At 36.6% G+C, this 23722-nt stretch overlaps 4 protein-coding genes across 5 annotated transcripts; all 4 read right to left on the bottom strand.

The window, feature by feature from the left end:
- Positions 1–984: 984 nt before the first annotated feature.
- On the bottom strand, positions 985–2589 carry LOC110718670 (homoserine kinase-like). Its single transcript, XM_021897553.1, has one exon. The coding sequence runs from the start codon at positions 2310–2312 to the stop codon at positions 1200–1202; it is 1113 nt and encodes a 370-aa protein (XP_021753245.1). The 5' UTR covers positions 2313–2589; the 3' UTR covers positions 985–1199.
- Positions 2590–2854: 265 nt separating this feature from the next.
- On the bottom strand, positions 2855–8896 carry LOC110718669 (glutamate receptor 3.2-like). Of its 2 annotated transcripts, none has more exons than XM_021897550.1 (7): positions 8585–8896; positions 7017–7389; positions 5307–6643; positions 4862–5139; positions 4479–4510; positions 3990–4384; positions 2855–3573 (listed from the first exon to the last, which is right to left on the bottom strand). In XM_021897550.1, exons 2-7 carry the CDS (start codon positions 7279–7281, stop codon positions 3073–3075), a joined length of 2808 nt encoding a protein of 935 aa, XP_021753242.1. In that variant the 5' UTR covers positions 7282–7389; positions 8585–8896; the 3' UTR covers positions 2855–3072. The 2 variants fall into 2 exon arrangements, with proteins under 2 accessions (XP_021753242.1, XP_021753243.1); XM_021897551.1 differs by lacking the exon at positions 8585–8896 and adding an exon at positions 8071–8281.
- A 1765-nt stretch (positions 8897–10661) lies between these two features.
- On the bottom strand, positions 10662–21436 carry LOC110718948 (putative disease resistance protein RGA3). The gene is made up of 4 exons (XM_021897885.1): positions 19974–21436; positions 12913–16164; positions 12328–12458; positions 10662–12236 (listed from the first exon to the last, which is right to left on the bottom strand). Exons 1-3 carry the CDS (start codon positions 21434–21436, stop codon positions 12449–12451), a joined length of 4725 nt encoding a protein of 1574 aa, XP_021753577.1. The 3' UTR covers positions 10662–12236; positions 12328–12448.
- Positions 21364–23424, bottom strand: LOC110718947 (disease resistance protein RGA2-like). Its single transcript, XM_021897884.1, has one exon. It carries the CDS (start codon positions 23422–23424, stop codon positions 21481–21483), a length of 1944 nt encoding a protein of 647 aa, XP_021753576.1. The 3' UTR covers positions 21364–21480.
- Between the last annotated feature and the right edge of the window lie 298 nt (positions 23425–23722).

Genomic DNA, 23722 nt, shown 5'->3' with positions numbered 1-23722 from the left:
AACAGATAGCAGCAATAATAGAGCAGCAGAAGTATATTCTCACAAAATATCTTCTCCCAGCTCCATACAGTGTCTGCTCCATCACACAAGCATTAGATTGTCTAAATGGGTGTAATTCATCAAGCATCTATGCTGGTAAAAGCAAGATTATCATATTATAATTGAGGTGTCTCTGCAGTATACTAACTGCAGTAGTAAATAATAAGAACCATGCAATTTTATCGTTCATTTTCTTATTCCTTCAGCTTAGTGCAGTCATCTCAAACTAATTCAGCCAACAAGACGGGAATATGCTCCGTGGGAACTATTCCTACAACTATTCACTCATTATTGAAGATGGAAGACTCTAAGTCACAGCTGACCACAATATTTTATAATTTGACATTTTGTCAAGAATCGAGAAAAGAAAGGAAGACAAATACTACGGAACCCACAGCTTCTAGAGGTTTTGTTAGGATTGTACACGTTTCAGGAGAGCTCCTCTACTTCCATCTGCCCTCAAAGATCCTAAGACAACACAACTCAACCAGCACATTAAAAGCAAGAATTCATTAAATCTGGATTCAATGGTGCTGGCATGCTTGGAATAAAGTACATAGCATTACCACCAATACGTTCCTAGCTGCATACTATTGCACCCTCTCTTCCAAACATTTCACCCAAAGGAATGAAGTATGGGTGGTAAACAGTAAGGTTTGACTACAAATTCTTCTATTCTCATAATGAGACAACCAGTCGCAGCAACCAAATCCTCGTACAAGACCTATATTAGTTCTGAAGTCCTTCAACCCTTCCCCCTCCAACCTAAAGTGTCATTTCTAGTTTCACCAGATCCTTTCGCGCTATAAATCTATAATGATGTTCAGAGTTCAGATCACAAAGACCAAACTCAGTCATCAAGTTCCATGAACAAGATCATAATCAACGACGAAGATCAACTCCCATTACAATTTGTTTCAAGGTAACATACTGAACCATCAAAACTTTAATAAAACTTGAAATCATCATTATCATTAGAGAAAATACAAAAAATCAGCTACAATGATATGAGGAAGAGCTCAAAGCTCATCAGATTCTAATTCAACTCAGCAAATACGATTTATTTCCTTTCCCTAAATAATCTCAAACGAAGTACAAATCATTCAAAACTGATCAAAAAATACAAAAGCTTTGAAAAAACATACCCCAAAAAACAACATTCATCTGGGAACACTGCTAACAACTCTAGCACCCACCCTATCAAGCTTCTGAACAACAGCAGCAGCTTTCAATCCTCCTTCCTTCCAAAATGCTTCCACCATTCTTTCCCCAATCTCTCTCCCCTTCTCCTCTTTATCCGTAATCGCCACGGCTGTAGGCCCGGCCCCGCTAATCGTACACCCGAACGCTCCCCCTTCAATCGCCGCCTTCTTCACCGCCACCATCCCAGGAATCAACGGCGCCCGTGTCGGCTCCACCACCTTATCCGACGACATTGCCTTCCCTAATCCCGCCACGTCACCCTTCAACACTGCCGCCACCAGCGCAGCCGCCTGGCTAGAGTTCCACACGTGGTGCGGCATCCCAATCTCTTTCGGCAATGCCGCTCTCATCTTCTTCGTGGGAGCTTCAAACTCCGGACTAACCAATACAAAGTACAAATCATTAACCTCAGGAAACTCCAGTTTCACCAAATCTAACGGCTCGTAACTCCTGATTAAGATGAAACCCCCCATGATCGCCGGCGCAATGTTGTCGGCGTGATACCCGGAAACCTTAGATTCCGACTCAAGTCCAGCGTGGACAAGCTCGAGGTGGGTAAGAGGTGAGCCGAAGAGGGAGTTGACGGCGACGGCGGCGGCGGCTGCTGAAGCCGCCGACGAGCCGAGCCCGGAGCCGAGAGGAAGCCCTTTTTGGAGAGAGAGAGAAAGGCCAACTGAGCGAATGTTGAGGAGTTTCATGGCGGCAAGAGCGGAGATACCAGCGCAGTTGAGAAGGGGGTCTTTGGAGAGTTTGGAAGAAGCGTTGCCGGAAATGGAGGAGATTGAGAGTTGACCGGGGTGAACAGAAGGGTCAACGGAGAGAGAAACGAAGTCGCCGAGGCCATCGACGGCGCAACCGAGGAAGTCGAAACCAGGGCCGAGGTTAGCGACGGTGGCAGGGGCGAAGGTGGTGACGGAGGTGAGGGTAGGGGTGGGTTCAGTGGAGAGAGTTGGGGTGGGTTTGGAGGAGAGAGAAAAGTTGCAGGTGAATGGGGATTTGTGAATGGTGGGGTGGTTGAGATGAGGAGAGAGATTGATGGGTTTCAATGGAGATTGAGCACAGATTGCCATTATTGCAGAGATTGCGAGTGGAGGTGAAGGTGAAGGTGGTGGTCAAGAAATGGAGAAAAAGGTGGAGAAAACAAGCAAAAAAACAGATTGAAATAAATCAATTTCATGTACTCATCCATTTAATAAACCCCTTTTTTAAACAAAACAGATTAAACAATACTGGTACAGTGGTACTCCGTAATATTCTTGGACTGAAAATTATGGACCTTGATTTAGTTTGTAAACCTTTTTACCTTCACTTTTTTTTTACCGCATGTTCTTCAAGAAATTTCATCAATAACACACCCTTTCATTACCCATTCTTGTCATGATATGTTATCTAAATGGATTTATGAGACAATTTTAATTTTAAATATAAAAATTTGATGATTCAAGATTCATACAACAGATGAACCCATTACCTAAACTTAGAATGTCCTTGAAAATAATGTCAATTGAATGGTTAAATAAGATAATTAAGCAATTGTATTTGCTGAATTGAAAATTTCTATTCATTTATGTCACTATAGTAAACACAAATATGTTCATTACTCCAAATGATATGAACATACAAAGGGGAGATTTTGAACTATAAGATAAAACTGTTCTTCCAGTCTTTCTCTATAACACTAATAGCTCATTGCCATGGTATTACTACTAACCAAGCTAACCTGTATACATTCAATGATTTCTACATGATATATTTTCAAAAGGTTTAAGGGAAAGTTAATATATATTTGGACATAATTACAAGAAATTGGGATCAGCTTTGATCCTCTCATCAATTCCAAATATTGCTGTTACTATTGTTGTCACGATAACTTCTAAAATCTTCACTTTTAGATGATTTTCCCCCGGATTCAATCTCCACCGGCTCACTACCATGAGTTGGCATGGATGCAGATATACGTTTCCTTTTCAACTTTCTCTGTGACAGGTCTTCCTTCTTGTCAGCAAATGACAAGAATGTCTTGATTCGTGCAGACCGAGAGCTGCTCTGGGTTGAAGGTTCCGTGTGTTGAGGCAAATGATGCTGGTGGAACTGGTAGAGCATTATGGAGAAGTATATGATAAGAGCGAGGATACAAGCAACGCCACATATCAGAAATAAGCCGACGAAGTTTTCCAGCCTAAGCTGTTCAGAATCGTTTACAACATTTGATGGACAAGCATGCTTTTGCTTAAGATTACGCTCAGTAATATTTTGCAGGCTGCCATTCTCTGATAGCTGGAGGATGGCTGTTGACATGTCGAGAGCTAATGGAGAATCTCTCTTAAAAGCCTGAGAAACAGATAGACTCAGTGTGTGTCAAACTAAGTAATCAAAGCAAAGAACTGTAAGGCAACAACAGAACACCAGCTTCAATTAAAAGAATCTGATTAATTTTGGTTTATTATGCTGTCATTTTTAGTTTGCAATAAAAGACATATACATAATATGACATAATTCAATGGTTAAGCCACTAAGTGTATGGGTTTACTTAGGAACACTTTTCAGTATATACGGAAAAGTATAGGTTTGTTTTTGAAATTCATCTCCTTTCTTATTTTTTTCTTTTTTTTAAAGTAGATGCAAAATGATATTGCAACAGGTGAAGCCTGATGATTCCTAGAATTGTTAGCTAAAAAGATTCTGTTGTAATTACTAATGTAAGAAACACAACTAATTACTTATAGCTCATAGTTAGTGATACTCACAAATCCCCAACCACTCTTGGTGAATTCCTGGCCTGCAACTGCAAATTGGCAGTAGTTTGAAAGAAAAAGATCAACATACGGCTGTTCATCAACCACAGCAGCAACTCTTCCTGCTTTGAGAGCATCAGCATACTCTTGTGGGGAGTTTAGAGGCTTAAGCCTTGATTTAGGGATATTAAGTTCCTCATGAAGATAGTTTTCTGCATAAGAGCCTACTTGGAAACCTATAGGTGCAGTGCTAGTAATCAATGAGTCGATTCCTTTTATTGAAGATGTTAGCTGTTGGACGGTCAGGAAAGAAGTCAAACTAGCTGTATAGCTTGACTGAATGATCAAAACCACAAACAACCATATGACAAGAACCACTCGACCAAGTGTGCTCACAGTGTTTTCTCCTAAAAGTTCAGAATATTTCAATAAAGATCAGTAAATTAAACCAAAAACATATCCAGAACTGATATTCAGAAAGATTGATCAGAATAGACTTACTGTGGGCAAAAAACAGGGTTGAGAAACTAAACCTGACAATTTGAGAAGAAAATTATGAGTGAGAAATCATATACAGAAACGTACAATTCAGAAATGTAAGTGGTTGTTTGGCTAATATTCTGTATAGACTTGCATAAGAAGTTGAAATTTTTTGTATTGCTTGGTTGACAAAACCTCTAGACATTTTACTTCTTGGGAAGTAAATTAAATGGAACAAGTTGCTTAACTAATCCCCAAGATAAGTGGAGTCTACTTCCTATATTTAATCAAATAATCTTTGAAAAAGGAGCTACATCATGGGAAATGATACTTCATAGTTCATACAAACCAAACCACCACTTAGTATCTATCTTCTTAATGCACAATCATGAATTATGACTTACCATAAAATTGTCATAATCTGTTTACTGGGAGGCCCACGAAATTCATCGTTCAATCTATGTTCTAGGATCCATATAACTGCCCCCACTACAAGGAAAAACACAGCCGTCACCACCCACATGAGTGGTGTAAATGGCCTTAAGAATGTCCAGTCATTAGAGCTCAACTTTTTTACTGGGGCTACTACAACCAACCCTGAATCTGCATATGGCTGAGTGAAGTCTGCAATTCTTGTGCGGTTGGTCACAATCGCAATGTCTCCCACAGCAGCATCAAATTCCTATAATATCACATCTGAATATCAGTTATCAACACCCTTTATATGGTATTTTAAATCAGTAGAAGAACATAAGAAAGCCTGGGTTAAGTGCTTTACAAAAACCTATCAATATAGAATATTTAGAACCCAAGAAAGCATAGGTAGACAAGATGAAATGATATACTTACCCCCGTTGTGATCCTTGATACGAGATCACTATAGCTGGGATTTCGATGCCCATCTCCAAAGAATATGAACTCATGAGGAACTGCATATGGCAGCAGTTTTATGGCAGCTTCAAAAACATCGATGCAGTATCCACGAGGAACATGAGTTTGATTGTCTACATAAACAAAGTCAGGAAAGCTGACTCTACGAGGAACCCCAACTCGCAATTTTCTCCCATCCCGAGGGAAAACCCAACCACGAGGCTGGTTCTTAGTTCCTCCAGGCCACACAACACTGCGTAGCTTCTGACTGGCACCTGAACGGTTCTGCGGTCTTTCACGAAGAGTTTCTGGTGCTATAACAGATAACCCAGAATAGTTTGCCCAGTATCCAATCTGCCTCATTTGCCTACCAACTATGTTAATGACATCATAAGAAGGGTTAGCCAAAGCTCTGTCAGGATTGTACCAAATTGGGCCAGTGAGGCCTGTCATATTGGTTCCCAGTATAAACTTAAGCAAATCTTTTCCTCCATCAAAGATACTCAAAGCACTTAAATTCATATCTCCTCCTCCAACAGCAGTTAAGGCCGGATCATTTGAAAAGGATATATTGTTGCCGTGTCGTAGAAATGCATCAATAGCACGGGCGATTAGCCAAACAGTGTCATAGGCATACAACCCATATACATTTAACCCAGTTGAGCCTTTGCTCAAGTTGTTCCACCTAGAGATAAATGCCTTTTTCCTTTGCGAGTCAGGAGTATGGGGCCGAAGTGTGATTACCCCCTGACTGTTTTTGTAGAGCTTTGGATTTGGAGTACTATCTAAGTTGGCAGGTAACCATGAAGTAGCTATCCAAACATACCCTTCTCCTAACATGCCAAGCTGCTCAGCTGCCTCGAGAATTATTGGACCAAAAGTAGTCAAAGTATGCACAACAAGCACTCTGGATTCCTTATTCTTCACCTTTTCTAGTTCCTGTTTTACTACACTCAAATTTCCTCTGATATCAGGGGGAAGAACTGCCTTATAAGAGATCTTTCCACGCTTCTCTGCAAGCTTGTCGCCCAATGCAGTGATGCCATTCCGACTCTGCTCATCATCAGTGAAGATAGCTGTTACCTGGGTCCAACGAAAGTAGTTTACTACTTCAGCAATGGCAGACATCTGAAACAGATCACTGGGGGCCGTTTGGAAAAAGTAGGGATATTGGATAGGTGATAATGTAGGATCAAGCGCAGAGAACGACAATAGTGGGATGTGCAGTTCATTTGCTAGATGAGAAAGCACATGTGCCATAATGGATGTCTGAGGGCCAATTATAGCAACGGTATCCGTCTCCATGAACTGCAATGCTGCGATCAATGAATATATACTAATTAACAGATGTTAAAATTCTCATACATTTTAATGCTCGTTTGACAAAATTGGAGGGAAGGGAGTCAAGGGACAAGTGGAGACGGATAAAGGAAAACCAATCTGCAACATATGCTTATAAGTTCTCTAATTTTTGGACCCAAAGGAGGCTTATATTCCCTCCCAGCCAAGGTGCTCCCTCATTTTTCATCCATTTTCCTCTAAATATTTTTGGCTAAATAAAGAATAGCAAAGGAAGAAGCCTAAATGCATAAAGCAAGAAACATAAGAAGCACATATAGACTATCATACTTTTATGATAAGGAATCCAAAAATTCCAAATACAACAAAAAAGTGTTTGTAGGAATTTACCTCCCATGATGCTGAGAAATCCATTGTAATTAGAATCATGAATTTGGAGAGACAGGGTACGACCACCAAGTACCTTGGGATCAGAATTTATATCATCCACAGCAGCGTTCATCGCGATCTTTGAAACCTTACCAGTGAGCGTGCCCAGAGTAAATATAGCACCGATATTCACTTTCTCTGACCCACAGTAGCCTTTAAAGAACATACTGCAAAGAACTACCAACCATGGCACAATGTGAAGCACTTTCATCTTGAAATTAGACATGAAACAGGCCTTCACAGAAATGCAAGTTCCCTCAATAAGCCTCAATTATACAATAACAATATCATCATGCTTAGGAATCAGCTTCCTTCTTCCTTCTTCCTTCAGCCACTACAAACCCAATTTAAATAAGAAAAGTAAATTGGGTGTGTACAAAATGAACATATAAAATTAGAAAATGGTTAATAAAGCATCTAAAATAATATTCCTTTTCTGGCAAAAGAACCAAATACCCAAAGAAACTAGAATCTAAGGTAACTCTGCAGTTAGGGTCACCAAAAGCTGGAAAACAACATATGGACAGGGTAAACAACATACTCAAAAAGTAGAAAGCAAATATCAGGTGATTTTATGCTCAAAACTGTTCTATGATACAAGAAAACCCCATTTGAAACCCTGCAGAATCCTTGAACAAAGATGAACTTTGTACTTTTATTAAAATTCTCATTGTAACCTACTCCATTTGTCCGTCCCTAATTGTTTGCACCATTTCCTTTTCTGAGTCAAAGTACATCAAGTTTGACCATGAAATTCAATTGATATTTGTTGGATGTTGTTAGATTTGCTTGGACATATATTTTCAAAATACCATCTTAAATACACAATTTCAGATATTAACGGTCAAATATGTTTTTTTTTTTTTTTGGAGATCATGTAAAAGCAAATGGTGCAAACAATAAAGGACGAAGGGAGTAGTATACTAAACCCAAAAAATAAGCAAGAAATGAACTTTTTCAAGCTATACACAGTATACAACAAAGTAATTGGTTTATAAATGACATGGAAGCTTACTTAACACAGAAATTCAAGGACATGAAGATTGCAGGAAAACTGATATTGAATATAAGCTCCATCCATTGAAAAAGGTAGCAATATCACCATACATAAAGGCGCAAAATGAAGCTAACAACCCACTTAATTAATAAGCGCAAAATGAAGCTAACTACCTACTTAATTATAATGTGCAAAATAAAGCTAATTACCCACTTTTTTTTGCAAAATCTAAATTTTAAAGAATTTTTTATTATTATCATTTGCAAATCATTAATTAGAAGGCGCAAAATGAAGCAACCGCCCACATAATTATTTAAAGTTTAAAAATACCCACATAATATAAAAGTGAAAAATTGCCCCCTTCATTATTTTTTAATTTTTTTTTTGACAAAAAATTGCCCCTTTCTAATTGAGGAAGCAGCAGTTGGGAAACTACAAATTAAAAAAAAAATCAGGGAAATTACAAATATAGTTAAAATAAATTGAAATTGAAAAGGAATAATTAAGTAAAAAGAGAAAGATAAGTACTCACGAGAGAAAAGAAAAGCTGAAAGCTTCACAGGTGAAGTAAGAATCTGCCATTAAATTCAGAAGTAAGCATTACCTTATATATTTTCCAGAAAGAAAAAAAAAAAAAAGGAAAATTCCACTCAAGTTGAGTTGACGTTTCTTCTTAAATTAGAAATACGAGTGTAATTGAAGGTTAAAATAGGTACAGGATTAAAGATAAGGGTGAAATCTGAGAAAGATTTAGGAGAGAGAAAAACAAAAAAAACGAAGCAAAATAATTGCAACAGCACAAATAGCATAAGAACAACATGTCTGAGTCTCAAGTAATGTGTAGTAATATTGTTCATACTATGAACGTGGGAAATGAAAATGAAGGGTGGGGAGTGGGGACAGTGGAGCGTTTAGTGAAAGTGCATATCTGTATCACTCCAAAATTTCAAATAACCCCCAACTAGGGAAACTAGAATAGGGGAGTCAAAACCACATCCGATTCAACCTGATACGATTCGAAAAATATCCGATTTAAATTTCGGCTCGCATGAACACAATAACGTAGCATGACTCAATTTTAAAAATTAACTCGACCCGATTCAATTTTAAATGTTAACCCGACCCGACTCAATTTCACCGAATTCGATCCGGACATCGAATTGACACCTCTGTCTAGACATATACTATAGTATTGTTTAATTGTACAAAAAAATTAGGGAAATTGAAAATTCTGTGAATTTGGAAATAGGAAGTTTGTTTGGTTGACCATAAAAAATAGAAATGTGGGAAGTACAAATTTGTAATTCCCACAAAACATGGAAATTCAATTACCAAGCCCTCTTGGTAACTCAAAATTCTCATGATTTGCAAATGCCACATATCAACCAAACAAGTTTAGCTACTTCCTAGGAAATTTGATATGGGATTTTATTCTAATAAAATACAAATGCCTATAGGAATTTAATTCCTATGTCAACCAAACAATACCCATAATGGGGATGTTCAATTAGGCTCCGTTTTCTTCTTCGAAAATAAGTTAGAGTAAAATTATATCCTTTTTAAGTTTTTTTTTAAATTAGTGGTTTTGGTCAGAATGAGTAAAATTAAAACATTCAATATTTATAGTGGTTGGAAACTTTGTTAAAATGGGGTGTAATTAGGAACTTATAACTTTTCTAGCATTTTGTATGAAGATAGCCCTTAATTGAGTGGTAAAAAGGATTTGAAATAAAATTAAACCTATATTTTTGACAAAACTAAGTCAAGGATCTTAAATAGCGTTAAAATTAAAAAAATTACGGAGTATGTTTAAAGGGGTATATTAAAGAAACTTAAAACTTAAATATCATATCAAACCTTATCTTTATCTATCATGCACGTCATTATTAATTAAATATATCAATCAAAAACTTAATCCCATAAGAGGGGTCGACTATATGAATCAAAAGTGATTATTCAATGTAGTTATTGATAAAAATCTTCTTCCTTCATCTTTTACGATCCAATGTCTCATCCTCATCCTCATCCTCATCCTCATCTCATGCAAATCCATATAAAGTAAGGTTTCAAACTTTCAATATACAAAAAGGGCTTATAAATCCAACCCCCAAAAGGGAGTAAAAGCCTCTCTTCTCTTCTCTTCTCTTCTCTTCTCACCATCACACCTTTAGAAAAGCTTCACAAGTGAAGAATTTGAAAGATGTGAAACAAATAGTTGTGGAGTATGTACTACGTACCACTCAGGTCTTTCTAGGCTTCTAGCCCAACTAACTAATGGAGTGGTGGGCCTTGTGTGGGGCCTTAGACGGACCCAATAAGAACATTCTTCCTATCTTAAGGTATTTCTTTTTTTTTTCTTTTCTTTTTTTAATTACAAGTGTGTGGCTCATTGGTTGGTATGTCGACAATGTGGTTAATAATTTGTCTTGACTTTTGGCAAATTACAAAAAAATAATTAAAATAATTACGGAGTATATACAGTATATATACTACGTATATTGAGAAGTGTGATGTAAAAAGACATGAAACAAATAGTTTTTTTTTTTTTTTTTTTTTTTTTTTTTTTTTTTTTTTTTTTAATAACACTATATGATTGTATCATCTCACCACAAGATTAGTAAGTATTGTAGCACAAACATGGCACCATATACACCTTAATCACAACATTCGTTTTTTTGGTGTTTAGAGAGCCACAAGAGCGGGTGATGAAAATCGATTCCAGGATCACATGAAACTAAGCTCTAATCACTTGAGCTATCCCTCACTCTCTGAATCACAACATTTGTGAGTTGTTGATATTCAACACATCTAACTAGTACAACATTTTTTTTTACCAAGCTTAGCTTGGTCTAGTGGAAAGGAGAGCATCTTCCAACAATGAGGTTGAAGGTTCAATCCCCACTAATGACAATTTGGAGTGTGGAATTCCCTTACCTTCCCCCACCCTCCCAAATTGTCTAGCCCGCTAATCCAAACCGGGTTGACCAGTGAAGGATTCCGACTTAATAGGACTCTTCATCTTACCTAAAAAAAAAAAAAAAATCTAATACAACTTGAAGCCTAAAGGGCTCTCCATGTGATAGATTCTCAAATGACAAGTATGCATCATAACATACAGGCTCAAACGTTCCTATAATCCTATTTAAAGTGTCAATATTTTGTTGCACATGCCAAAATTATCATAACTATTCATTACTTCATGTGAGCCATCCAATGTTGAGACAACCTTATTTTTTTTTTTGGCAAGACTATCTATTTGCTAAGATTGAATCGTGCCCACTGAAATGCATCTTTCTGAAATGGAAACTGCTGCTCATTATTGCGCCATATCTCTGCCTAATGGTTACAACACCACTGCTCCACTAGACCAAGAGAATATGACTATTAAAGGCAGATGATTAACTCCATTCAGCAAAGGAGATAGGACTTAAATCTCCTACTAGTAATTAATTACAAAATTTTAAAATACAAGTTCAGCCTATAATCATTAAGATGAGTAATGGGCAATTGAATTTGAAAAGCAAACATTGTTATAACACAATTTTTGCTAAGTCAGATGCTCCTCATTAGTACAATACCACACAATAACAAAGGAAAAAAAAAAAAAAAAAAAATCATTCGAGCTCCTGGGTATCTACTCCGAACAGGCATGTGACTTTGCCAGTTGCAGCGCGCTTCTGGGTGTGTAATGTGTTCTTAATATAGAGCAACGATCAGTCTTCAGTTTTCTAATTACTCCAAGGAATGGAGGAACTGGCCGTGGTAACGAGCTGTTGGACCCATGGTTTTGTTGGCAATATTACTATTGAACGTAATTCACACCTAGTGGGAAGTCTTAAAAGAGCATGAACCTGGCCATATTTAAGCATCAGAGGGTTGAAAAGGCTCACCTTCTAGGAAGGGTCTCCAAATCAACCCATGCATCATGTGCTTTGGCGCAGCAGCATTTTAAAACTCTGATATCAAATATTTGAAAAGCTTGTTACTTTCTTGTACCAGTAGCCCAGTAGTAGCTTTAGTATGTCAACCGCGCTGCATTAAAATCCAAAACCAACACAGCTTCTTGCACTAGTAGCAATAACATATCAAATTCACCTTAATTCATCACCCCAAAAGTCCAACTCAGATGCCATCCACCTCATATTAGAAAACCAGAATACAAATTCACTCCAGAAAGAATTTCACTGCATGAACATAAACATATACTAGTAAATGGACACAAAGAAAACAAACCAGTACTAGAAAATTGAGAAAGACAAGTAACAGGACACTAACCTCAAAACCGGGTGTCCTGTTCAAAGTCTAGCTTTATGCAGAGTTTGAATGTCCAGAACCCAACAAATGTGTATTAACGCAACTGATGGAATTACCATTGCCGCAGATAATCAGACAGTCTTCACGACTCACTGATGCAAGAGAAAATGTCAATCCAAATCCAAGAGATAGAGGGATCACAATATGAGATAATAAAACAAAACTGAGTGTACAAATTGTTGAAACGATGAAACAAAAACGACAGTATATCAATTAAAAGGAAAATGGTTAAGCTCCAATGTTTGGCATAATCCAATTGAGATTAGGGGCAGAATTTTTTTTTTTTTTTAAATGCATGAGCATACTGATGTAGAAACATTGCCTAGCTAGTATTTGAAGCATTCTATATTTTTATTTTTTTTAATTACTCTTGTATCACCCAAAGAATGTTGAGTCTGTTAACTAAAAAGGTGCATGTACTCATGTAGCATCCAGGTACATCTTCAAAGAATTAAATTAGTTAATAAGAAGTGTGGAAGTGTTCGAAAAAAGCATAAACTAGGATCAAAATGGGATAAACGAGTGCAATTTTCTTTAAACACTCACCCGATTTTCACGTGTGGGATGTGTTTAATCTTGGGCTGATCCTCCCCATTAGGTCCTGCACATCTTTGTTCAAGGCACGGACAACGAGTGATCTCAAGACTCTGAAGGGAGCTGAGCCTCCGCATTGATTCAGGAAGTGATTTGAGAGAAGGACAATCTGTGATGGACAGAGACTGAAGAGACGATAAGCAGCTTATCCAATCTGGGAGAGCTATCAGGGTATAGCAGTATGAAAGCTGGAGTGTTTGGAGAGAGGTCAAGTACTGCAAGCCATTTGTGGAAGTTGGCATAAAACGGTCTTTTAGGAACATAATTTTCAGGGAACGGAGGCTCTGGTTAAGAGATTTCCAAGGTATGTCGTCTTCAACCATGCCAATGATAGATTTGAGATAACCCAGCTTATCGATTACCAACCTCTTTAATGTTCTCACATCATCCCATAAAATTCCAACAGCTTCATTGTCTTCATCCCTTCTGTTAACTTTAAAAAGCAATGATTCATTGCTGAAACATAACTCCAAATCTTCTAGGCTTGGACAAGGAGGAAATGACATCAAACTATGGCAACCATTGATTTTCAATTTTGAGAGACGTGAAAATTTCAATCTCCTCTTCAAGATATGATGATCACCATTCGCAATCAACTGCGCCCCACACCACCATCCTTTCAAACTTCTGAGACTGGTTATCTCAAGAGATTCAAGCGAGGGGAAGAATGTCGTTAATTCTTCTTCATCCCTGATAGTGTTGCTGTTTGTACTCTCCATATACTCCAGCTTGCTCAAATTGATAAGAACCAGTGATTTCAGATAAGGCAGTTTACTCAACAAAGGTATCTGCTCCAAGTTGCTACAAAATTGAAGCTCAATGGTGACAAGATGTGGGAGGATGACGGCCCAACTATCTTCTGCTCTACCCCACCTTGGAATCGTCGTACCCATGTATTTTCTCAACATGAACCCCTTGAGATTTGAATGTGGTAACAACTTCTCCATATGAACTTGATGATCAACACAGTTATCATCAAATTCAATAATAACTTCTGTGAGATGTTGTGTACTCTTCAAACAATCAATCGTGTCTTTGACATTTCTATAATTTTCACCAATTTCAATGTTAATTCTGCCTCTGATGTTGGTGAGGGATCTTAGATCTTCTAGCTCTCCAACACATTGTTTCTCAATACCCTTACCGACCACAAAGAATGGTAGCACTCTCAGACTAGTTAACTTTTCCATGCCTGAAGGCATACTAGTCAACTTAAAACATCCACCTAAATCTAAGTGCCTAAGTTTAATTAGTTTGCTAAAGTTTCTAGGCAACTCTCTTATTTCAAAGCAACAACGTAATATTAATGTCTGCAGATTATGAAGTTCAGTAATAGAATCAGGGAGTGTCTTAAGATTAAGATTCAAAGATAAATTAAGATACCTTACACGCAGTAGCTTATCTATCGAATCAGGCAAACTTTCAAAACTTGAATATTTCAAGTCCAATACCCTTAGGCACATCCAATTGTCTATTTGTGTATCCTTCGGCAGTTCCTTTATTCCTTGGCTACAAATAAACGAACGAATATTACCCTTGAAGAAAAAGCTTTCTGAACATGTATCAGTATCACTAACATATTGTAAATGGCGAGTTCTATCACCCAAATTATTTGTAGTAGAACTCACTACAGAGATTTCCTCCAGCCCCACTTCCTGAGCAACATCATGCATCAAGTCATGGATTTTTATCGACACAACATCACCATATTTATCCCTCACTACATCTTGGAAAAAACATCTCCGTAACAAAATCAAAAAATGTTCCTCCGCAGCATCTTCTATGCTTTGACCTCTATCAAATGGCACAATGTAGTCTTGGGCTATCCAAAGGCTAATCAACATCTCCTTCTCTATCTTAGTATCCTTGGGAAATAATGCACAATATCTAAAGCAACTCTTCAACGAGAATCCTAGATTGTGGTAACTAAGCTTTAAAATAGACATTATTTCATTATCACCATTATCAATTCCTGTCAAACTCCTCTCTTTCAACGACCTCCACTTACTTATGCCCTGACCATATAGAAGACTCCCTACAACCTTTATAGCAAGAGGAATGTCATAACATCTTTCAACAATCTTCTCTCCAATCTCAGCTAATTCAAGATGGTTTATGTGTTTAGGTCCTTTTCCAAAGGCTGTAATCTCAAACAAACGCCACGAATTCTCTCGAGACAAACCTTCTAACTTATAAATATTCTTACCCCCAATAATATCGGCTGTCATATGTGAACGTGTGGTTACTACAATCCTACTCCCCCCTTGACCAAACATCAAGAAATTTCTCAGTTTATGCCACTTTATCTGATCTTCGGTCCACACATCATCAAGAACAAGTAGGAACTTCTTTCCCATTAATTGTTGTTTAAATTGCCTTTGCAATGATTCCAGTGTGGAGGTGCTACTAGGCTTGATATTGGAAACTAACTCTAGAATCTTGCAAAGTATTAGTTTGACATCAAACATCTCTCCGTCTTGATCAGCAACACAAACCCACAACCTTAACTTTGGATCTGGAAACTCTTTAACAACCTCTATATCATTAAACACTAGTTGGGCAAGAGTTGTTTTCCCCAGCCCTCCTACTCCAACAACAGTCACGAAACAATCATCTTCATGATCATTATTATTCGGACTTAGCAACATATCTATGATAGCCTTTTTATCGTCCTCCCTCCCAATAATATGATTAATAGCCTTAGCATCTAAGTAGGAACAAGTTTCCTCCCTTCTCCTAACTATAGGTTTATAGTCAATACTAAACCCAAATTTTTGATGGTTGGTGACAATAACCTCTAACTGTTTCTTAATGTCCTTAACCTGGCGAGACATCCTATAAGCTTGACCTACTTGGTTCTTAGAAGAAAAGAAGCTACATACCTTTGCAAAAAGCTTACCACTCTTGCTTAGTGGTCTAAGCTGCTTGAGCTCAGCTAGAGTGAGGAACTCGTCAAATAGATCATCAGCATCATAAACAGCAGCCTTGAGGTCTTCAATATAGTCCCGTTCATGGTCCAAAAGCTCTTGCTTAGAATCTGCACAAAGGAGCACATTCTTGACAGTGGAGATAGTTTTGTTGAGCTCTTCAAGTTGAGATTTGTAGCCCCAAATGCCACAAATCTCTTTGAAGACCGCAGACCCGGTAACTTCAATGAGCTTTTGAGCAATGGAGATTCCGAGCTCAGCCATTGGGGTTTTCAAATTTCAGTGAAACAAGCAGGTGAAAGAATTAATGTGAGAACAAGGAATGTTAGGAGAAAGTTAGTAGTAATGTGGTGACTAAATTACTATCCTCCAGACTATATATAATGACTAACGTCCTGCACCAATTCGATTGGTAATAGTTAAGACAGTCTGGGTAGATGATGGGCAGATGTGAGATTACAACGCATATCTCCGAAAGACCCGGGCAAGATACATTACTCTCTATCATTTTAGCATTTACAGCACATTTTTGTTAGATGCTTCTTAATAGAAGAAGATTAGTTCACATGTAACAGATTTCTTTGACAGTAAAAAAATACAATAAGGAGATTACTTCACATGTCATAGATCGATTTGATAATTTTAAAACAATAAGAATATTACGTATATTCATTGTTTTTACTAACGCATTATAATATCATTTGCTTGTATAGGCAGTTGACTTGAAAAGGCAAATGGTGCAAACAATAAAGAACAAATGGAGTAGTATACCAAACCAAAAAAATAAGCAAGAAATGAACTTTTCAGGCTATATACAGTATACAACAAAATAATTGGTTTATAAATGACATGGAAGCTTACTTTACACAGAAATTCAAGGACGTGAAGATTGCAGGAAAACTGATGTTGAATTTAAGCTCCATTCATTGAAAAAGGTAGCAATATCACCAGACATAAAGGCGCAAAATGAAGCTAACTACCCACTTAATTAATAAGTGGAAGTTTATTCCTACATTATAATGTGCAAAATAAAGCTATTTACCCACTTTTTTTGCAAAATCTAATTTTTAAACAATTTTTTTTAATTATCATAATTTGCAAATCATTAATTAGAAGGCGCAAAATGAAGCAACCGCCCACATAATTATTTAAAGTTTAAAAATACCACATAATATAAAAGTGAAAAATTGCCCCCATCAATTTTTTTTTTTTTTTTTTTGACAAAGAACTGCCCATTTCTAATTTTTTTTCTAATTGAGGAAGCAGCAGTTGGGAAAATAGGTACACAACAACCACATAAGCTTTAAAAAAAAAATATCAGGCAAATTACAAATATAGTAATAATAAATTGAAATTGAAAAGGAATAATTAAGTAAGAAGAGATAAGTACTCACGAGAGAAAAGAAAAGCTGGAAGCTTCACAGGTGAAGTAAGAATCTGCTATTAAATTCAGAAGTATGCATTATATTTTCCAGAACAAAAAAAAAAGAAAATTCCACCCAAGTGGGGTTGACTTTTCTTCTTAAATTAGAAATACGAGTGTAATTGAAGGCTAAAATAGGTACAAGATTAAAGATAAGGGTGAAATCTGGGAATGATTAAGGAGAGAGAAAAACACAAAAAAAATGAAGCAAAATAATTGCAACAGCACAAATAGCATAAGAACAACATGTATCACTCTCAAGTCTCAAGTAATGTGTTATGTCTTATGTGTAGTAATGTTGTTGTTGTTCAATGTTCATACTATGAACGTGGGAAATGAAAATGAAGGGTGGGGACAGTGGAGCGTTAGTGAAAGTGTATATCTGTATCACTATAAAATCACTCTAACTATACCCCATGTAGGCAAGTAGTCAAATACTTTAATTTAGTATTCGATTAGGTTGTGTTCTCTTTACTTTATTTCATTACAATGAAATTAGCTCGGATAATTTTTGTTAAATTTATATAAAGTATGAAGTAGAATGGAAAAAACGTAAGTCAAGGAGTGCAATATTCTTACATAGCCTTAAACGTTACATATCCTATATGTTTTAAGGATTTAACTTAAGAAATTTATATGCATTAGATATACCAAACCAAACTTTGGATTACTTACTTATCGAGTTATCATTCAATGTGTTCTTTATTAATTGTAAAGAAGTTAATTGTGAAGCTGATAATTTATATAAGTGAAAATTACGTAAAGACGATGATGAACACCTTTAATTTTTAACGAGATTATAAATAGGGGTCTATAAATCTGACCCCCAAAGAGCAAAAGGTAAAAGCTTCTCTTCGCACAATCACACACCTTTAGAAAAGCCTCTCAACTCTCAAGTGAATGAAATAATTAGTTGTGGTCCTTGGTGGAGTATGTACTAGCAGTCTAGCACTCATATCAGGTCTTTCTAGACTTCTTGTAGGCTTCTAGCCCAACTAATGGAGAGGTGGGCCTTGTGTGGTGTGTTGAATGGACCCAAAAAGAACATTCTTCCATTTTATAGGGTAATAAGGTAATTTTACAAGTATGTCGACAGCTTGGTTAGAAAATTCTTGTATCTGCCAGATTGACATTTTTTTTTATGCAACAAAAAAAATAAAAAAATATTGAGAGTAGAATAATTAATTTATTACTGAGTATAATAACAAAGAGGTGATATATTTCTAGATAATAGACAAAGTATTTTTTTTTTTGTACGCATTAGTAAAAATATTATGATCAAAGCAATCTTGACTTTTGACGCGATTTACTTTGAAACATTGTAAGTTCATTTTGCTTATTTAGAAACTCCATAATTGACAAGTTTGACTTTTTTTTTTCATTATTCATATACTATCTATGACGATCATTCTTGTAAACAAAAAATAAAAAAAATAAAAAAGCCTATGACAATCATTATTTAGTAACATATAAAAAAACAAATTTTATCATAAAAATATTATTAAATAGATATTAATATAAAATTTTACAATATTAGCTTTTCAATATATTTTTACTATTTAATCGTATAAATCTAAGGACAAACTTGGGATTGAAATGTATGTCAAGTTTGAATGTGTCAATTATTTAGAAACGAAGGGAGTAGTTCATATTTTAAGTACAAATGTTCTTTCCCTTGCACTAGAGCTTCAATCGCACTCTCATGCTTTTCACTCATCCTTTATTCCTTCCCAAGTCCCTGTCTATTTTTTTTTAAGCAAACAGAAGAAAATATCATTAATAAAAGTTAATTTCCGTCAAAGGACCAAAGCAAACACATTCATTACAACCTCTAATATCCACACAATGAGCCAAAGTATTTCCTTCTCGGCTGGCATGAGAATTCAAGAAAGTATTAAAAGACCTAGAAAGAGACTTACTATCATAGTATCATCCAAATGATCCAACAGCATGAACCAAGGAGCAAACCCAGCAGCATTATCCTTTTGGAATTTTATAATTAAAAATTTGTTTCAAATTTTAAATTTTTATTTGTTCATCTCAGGAAGAAAAATTCAACTAGGACATCTTTATATTTAATTCTTTAATATAACAACATACTTGGAATTATGAAGAACATTTTATTTACAATGAACATATACTAGACAATCTTTTAAAAACGACCTCAAATTAATGAAACATTTTTTTATTAATAAAATTTGTAATGAAGAAACTTACATGTTTTGGAAGCCATATCCATGATTTTTTAATAGATTATAAACATTAAAGTACCTGCCGGTCAGGCACTTGGAAATAAAGGGGAGGGTAAGGGAATCTCTACCCCAAACACCCTCATTTAGTAGGATTCGAACCCTAGACCTCTAAGTCTGAGTTAAGAAACTTACCAAGTGAGCCCATATGAACCTTGCATCATGTGCTTAACCGAGGTTTTACAAAAGTATACCAAGAAATCACTTAGCTATGCAGCCTATGCTCAAACATATCTATATATATATATATATATTTATATATAATACAAGCACAGCTAACACCATTTCAGATTTAACAGCTACAGTGACAATTACATGCTTACAGAATGTTGTAATAAATATTTAACATTACTAGTTGCTGCAAATACAAAATCAAAGGTAATGAATGGAATGTACATTTTTGTATTTATTCACCCGATATGAACATGTGGGATGTGTTGAATTTTGGGGCAGTCTTCTCCGTTAGGTTCTTTGCATCTTTCTTCAAGGTCTGAACAATATTTAATCCGAAGTCTCTGAAGGGAGGTGAGCTTCTTCATTGACTCAGGAAGTGATTCGAGGGCATTGCAATTCTTGATGGACATGGATTGAAGAGATGATAAGTTGCTTATCCAATCTGGAAGTGCTTTCATATAATTACAAAGAGAAAACTTGAGTGTTTGGAGGGAGGTCAAGTACTGAACGCCATTTGCAGATACTGGCATAGCGCGATCTCTCAAGAACAAAAATTTCAGGGAAATGAGGCTCTGATTAAGGGATTTCCAAGGAATGTCTTCAGAGATGCTCAACTGATCATTGCAGAAGATCGAGTTGAGATAGTCTACATCATCAATGGCCAAACTCCTTAATCTTCTAGCATCATGCAGTGAAATTCTGACATTTGAAGGCAGAGTTTTATTGTTGGCGCACAATGTCAGAACTTGTAGGCTTGGACAAGGAGGAATTGACATCAGACTTTTGCACAGTTGGATTTCCAATTCAGCAAGACGAGGAAATGTTGGTAGATTAACATCGTTGTCCTCCCTCCACCATCCCTTCAACTTGGGCAAAATAATAATCTTCAGTGATTCAAGGGAAGGGAAAAATGCTGTCAAAATTTCTCCTGCACTACTAGTGTTGTTATTGTTTCTATTTTCTATATACTCCAACTCAGTCAATCCGCGAAGTAGCAGTGATTTCAGATAAGGTAATGTACTCAGAGACGGCAACACCTTCAAGTTCGTACAGCTTATGAGTTCGATGTTGACTAGATGAGGAAAGGAGATTGTCCAGTTACATTCTGCTCCTCCCCACCTTGGAATATTTTTACCTTGATAATTATCCAAGATGAAGCCTTTGAGATTTGAAGGTGGCTCCAAGATTTCTAGCACACCGTCATAATCAACACATCTGCTATCAAATCTGATTTTCAACTCTATTAGATGTTTTGTGCATTTAAATTTCATGTCTGAATTTTCTATCTTCATGCCTTCCACTCTTCTGTAATTTCTTCCGATTTCAACATAAACATTGCCTTTTATGTTCGTGAGGGCTTTAAGGTTTTTCAGCTCCTCATCACATTGTTTCTCAGTACACTTACCCATCACAAAGAATGGCAGAACTCTGAGACTAGTCAATTTATCCATTCCTGAAGGCATTCTAGTCAATTTGCCACAGTTTCTCAAATCCAAGTATCTAAGTTTTACCAATTTGCTAAAATCTTTTGGCAATTCCCTCAAATTATAGCAATTACTTAAAACTAATGTTTGCAGATTATGAAGCTCAGTAATAGAATCAGAAAGTGAGACTAGTATTTGATTCTGAGACAAGTTAAGAAACCTTAGATGCAGTAGCTTACCTACTGAATCAGGCAAATTCCCAAAGAGTGAATACTTCATGTCTAATGACCTTAGGCACATCAAGTCGTCTAATTGTGTACTCACTAGAGGCTCTTTCTGATGGCTACAAAAAATCGAACATAACGCACATGACGAATTTTATCTCCCAAATTTTTTGTAACAGAATCCAATACACAAATTTCTTGCAGCCCCACGTCTTGAGCAACGTCGTGCATCAAGTCATGGATTTTAACCGACTTCACAGCACCATATGCATCCCTCTCTACATCTTGAAAGAAACATCTCCTTAACAAAATAAAAAAATGTTCCTCAGCAGCATCTTCTATGCTTTGATCTTTATCGAATGGCACAATATATCCTTGGGCTATCCAAAGGCTTATCAACATCTCCCTCTCTATTTCATAATCCTTGGGAAATACTGCACAATAGCTAAAGCAACTCTTCAAAGAAGAATCAAGATTATGGTAACTAAGCTTTAATATAGAAATAACCTCATTATCACCTTTCCTTATTTCAGCTAAACCTTTCTCTTCAAAGGACCACCACTTACTTATATCCTGACCAAATAAAAGACTCCCTACCACCTTTATAGCAAGAGGAATGTTATAACATTTTCCCACAATCTTCTCCCCAAGCTTAGTTGATTCGAGTTGGTTTATTTCTTCGTGCTCTTTGTCAAATGCTGTCATCTCAAACAAGCGCCAAGAATTTTCTTGGGACAAACCTTGTAACTTATAAGCATACTTATCCCCAATAACTTTTGCCGTCATCTCTGAACGTGTAGTTACTACAATCCTACTCCCCCCTTGACCTATCATTAAGAAATCTTTTAAACTAAGCCACTTCTTTCGATCCTCATTCCATACATCATCAAGAACAAGCAAGTACTTCTTTCCCCGTAACTGCTCTTGAAATTGCTTTTGCACCCATTCCATTGTAAAGGCACCATCAAGCCTCATACCGGAAACTAATTCTAAAATCTTACAGCAAATGACTTTGACATCAAATTGCTCCCCATCTTGATCGGAGACACAAACCCACAACCTTAACTTGGGATCCGGAAACTCTTTTTCAACCTCTTTATCATTATACACAAGTTGAGCAAGAGTCGTCTTCCCCAACCCTCCTACTCCCACGATGGTTAGAAACCGAAAATCTTCTTTATCATCATTATTAGGATCAAGCAACATACCTATAACGACCTTCTTATCATCCTCCCTCCCAATAATACTCTTTGCATCTAAGTAAGAGCAAGTGTCTTCCCTCCTTCTACTGATAGGTCTATAATCAACACTAAACCCAAATTTATGATGGTTAGTGACAATTTTATCTAACTGCTTCTTAATGTCCTTAACCTGATGAGACATTCTATAAGCTCGACTCACTTGATCCTTGTAAGAAAAGAAGCAACGTACCTTTGCAAAGAACTTGCCACCCTTGGTTAGTGATCTAAGCTGCTTGAGCTCAGCAAGGGTGAAGAACTCATCGAACAGATCATCAGCATCATAAACAGCAGCCTTGAGCTCATCAATGTAGCCTCGTGCTTCGATGGAGAGCTCGCGCTTGGAGTCAGCATCAAGGAGCACATTTTTGATGGTGAAGACAGTTTTGTTGAGGTCTGCGAGTTCAGATTCGTAGCCCCACATATCACATATCTCTTTGATGACTTCAGAGCTAATAACTTCAATAAGCTTTTGAGTAATGGAGATTCCAAGCTCGGCCATTGGGCTAACAACTGATGTCAAAATTAGGATCAACTTTAAGGAGTAAGCTAGTTGTTCCTGGATAATGTGCTCAGTGGTGACTTTCCTTACACCAGTGCTACTATTTCCCTTTAATAAGTTTGAAAAAGATCTTATGGACAGTGTGAATTCGTGTGAGTCATACGTGTGGATGTTCTTTTTTCTGTCTCCACCATTCAACAATCTTCCAACTTTTTCTTCACCGACGCTCAGTTTCGTCCGCGGTTGTGATATGATCTCTTCTTGCTCATAAGACAGCCTGGAAGCGCGAAAAATAAGAAGCATTTACTCTGAAAACCCGATTGATAATGTTTTTAAATCGAAATTCATATGTATCGTTGAATGCTAAAGTCCAAACTCCCAAATTTAGCTTAGTTTAAGTGTTCAATTTGCAAGAGGCACAGTCTGACTTGTATTTATTTAGTTTAGTTTTTAGTGTTATTTGGTTCAAGAAGTCAATAGGATTAAATAACCTTACTTGTTACTTGTATTTGGCTTCCTCCTTAATAATAAAATAAAAGGACATCGAATATAATCAGGATTTCTATATCAATTGGAACATTAAAATCAATATTTGGGACAT

This window comes from Chenopodium quinoa, unplaced genomic scaffold (assembly GCF_001683475.1).
Source record: "Chenopodium quinoa cultivar QQ74 unplaced genomic scaffold, ASM168347v1, whole genome shotgun sequence".
Taxonomy (NCBI): domain Eukaryota; kingdom Viridiplantae; phylum Streptophyta; class Magnoliopsida; order Caryophyllales; family Amaranthaceae; genus Chenopodium; species Chenopodium quinoa.
The sequence above is the reverse complement of the archived record's forward strand: the minus strand, read 5'-3'. Positions and strand labels throughout refer to the sequence as shown.

Coding starts and splice junctions, on each gene's coding strand:
- LOC110718948 (XM_021897885.1), bottom strand. CDS start 21,436: ATGAAGTATTCACTCTTTGGGAATTTGCCTGATTCAGTAGGTAAGCTA. Junction 16,165..19,973: donor ATCCCACATGTTCATATCGG/GTGAATAAATAC, acceptor GTTTCACTGAAA/TTTGAAAACCCCAATGGCTG.
- LOC110718670 (XM_021897553.1), bottom strand. CDS start 2,312: ATGGCAATCTGTGCTCAATCTCCATTGAAACCCATCAATCTCTCTCCT.
- LOC110718947 (XM_021897884.1), bottom strand. CDS start 23,424: ATGCTTCTTATTTTTCGCGCTTCCAGGCTGTCTTATGAGCAAGAAGAG.
- LOC110718669 (XM_021897550.1), bottom strand. CDS start 7,281: ATGTCTAATTTCAAGATGAAAGTGCTTCACATTGTGCCATGGTTGGTA. Junction 5,140..5,306: donor TATCAAGGATCACAACGGGG/GTAAGTATATCA, acceptor GTGATATTATAG/GAATTTGATGCTGCTGTGGG. Junction 3,574..3,989: donor CCAAGAGTGGTTGGGGATTT/GTGAGTATCACT, acceptor TCTGTTTCTCAG/GCTTTTAAGAGAGATTCTCC.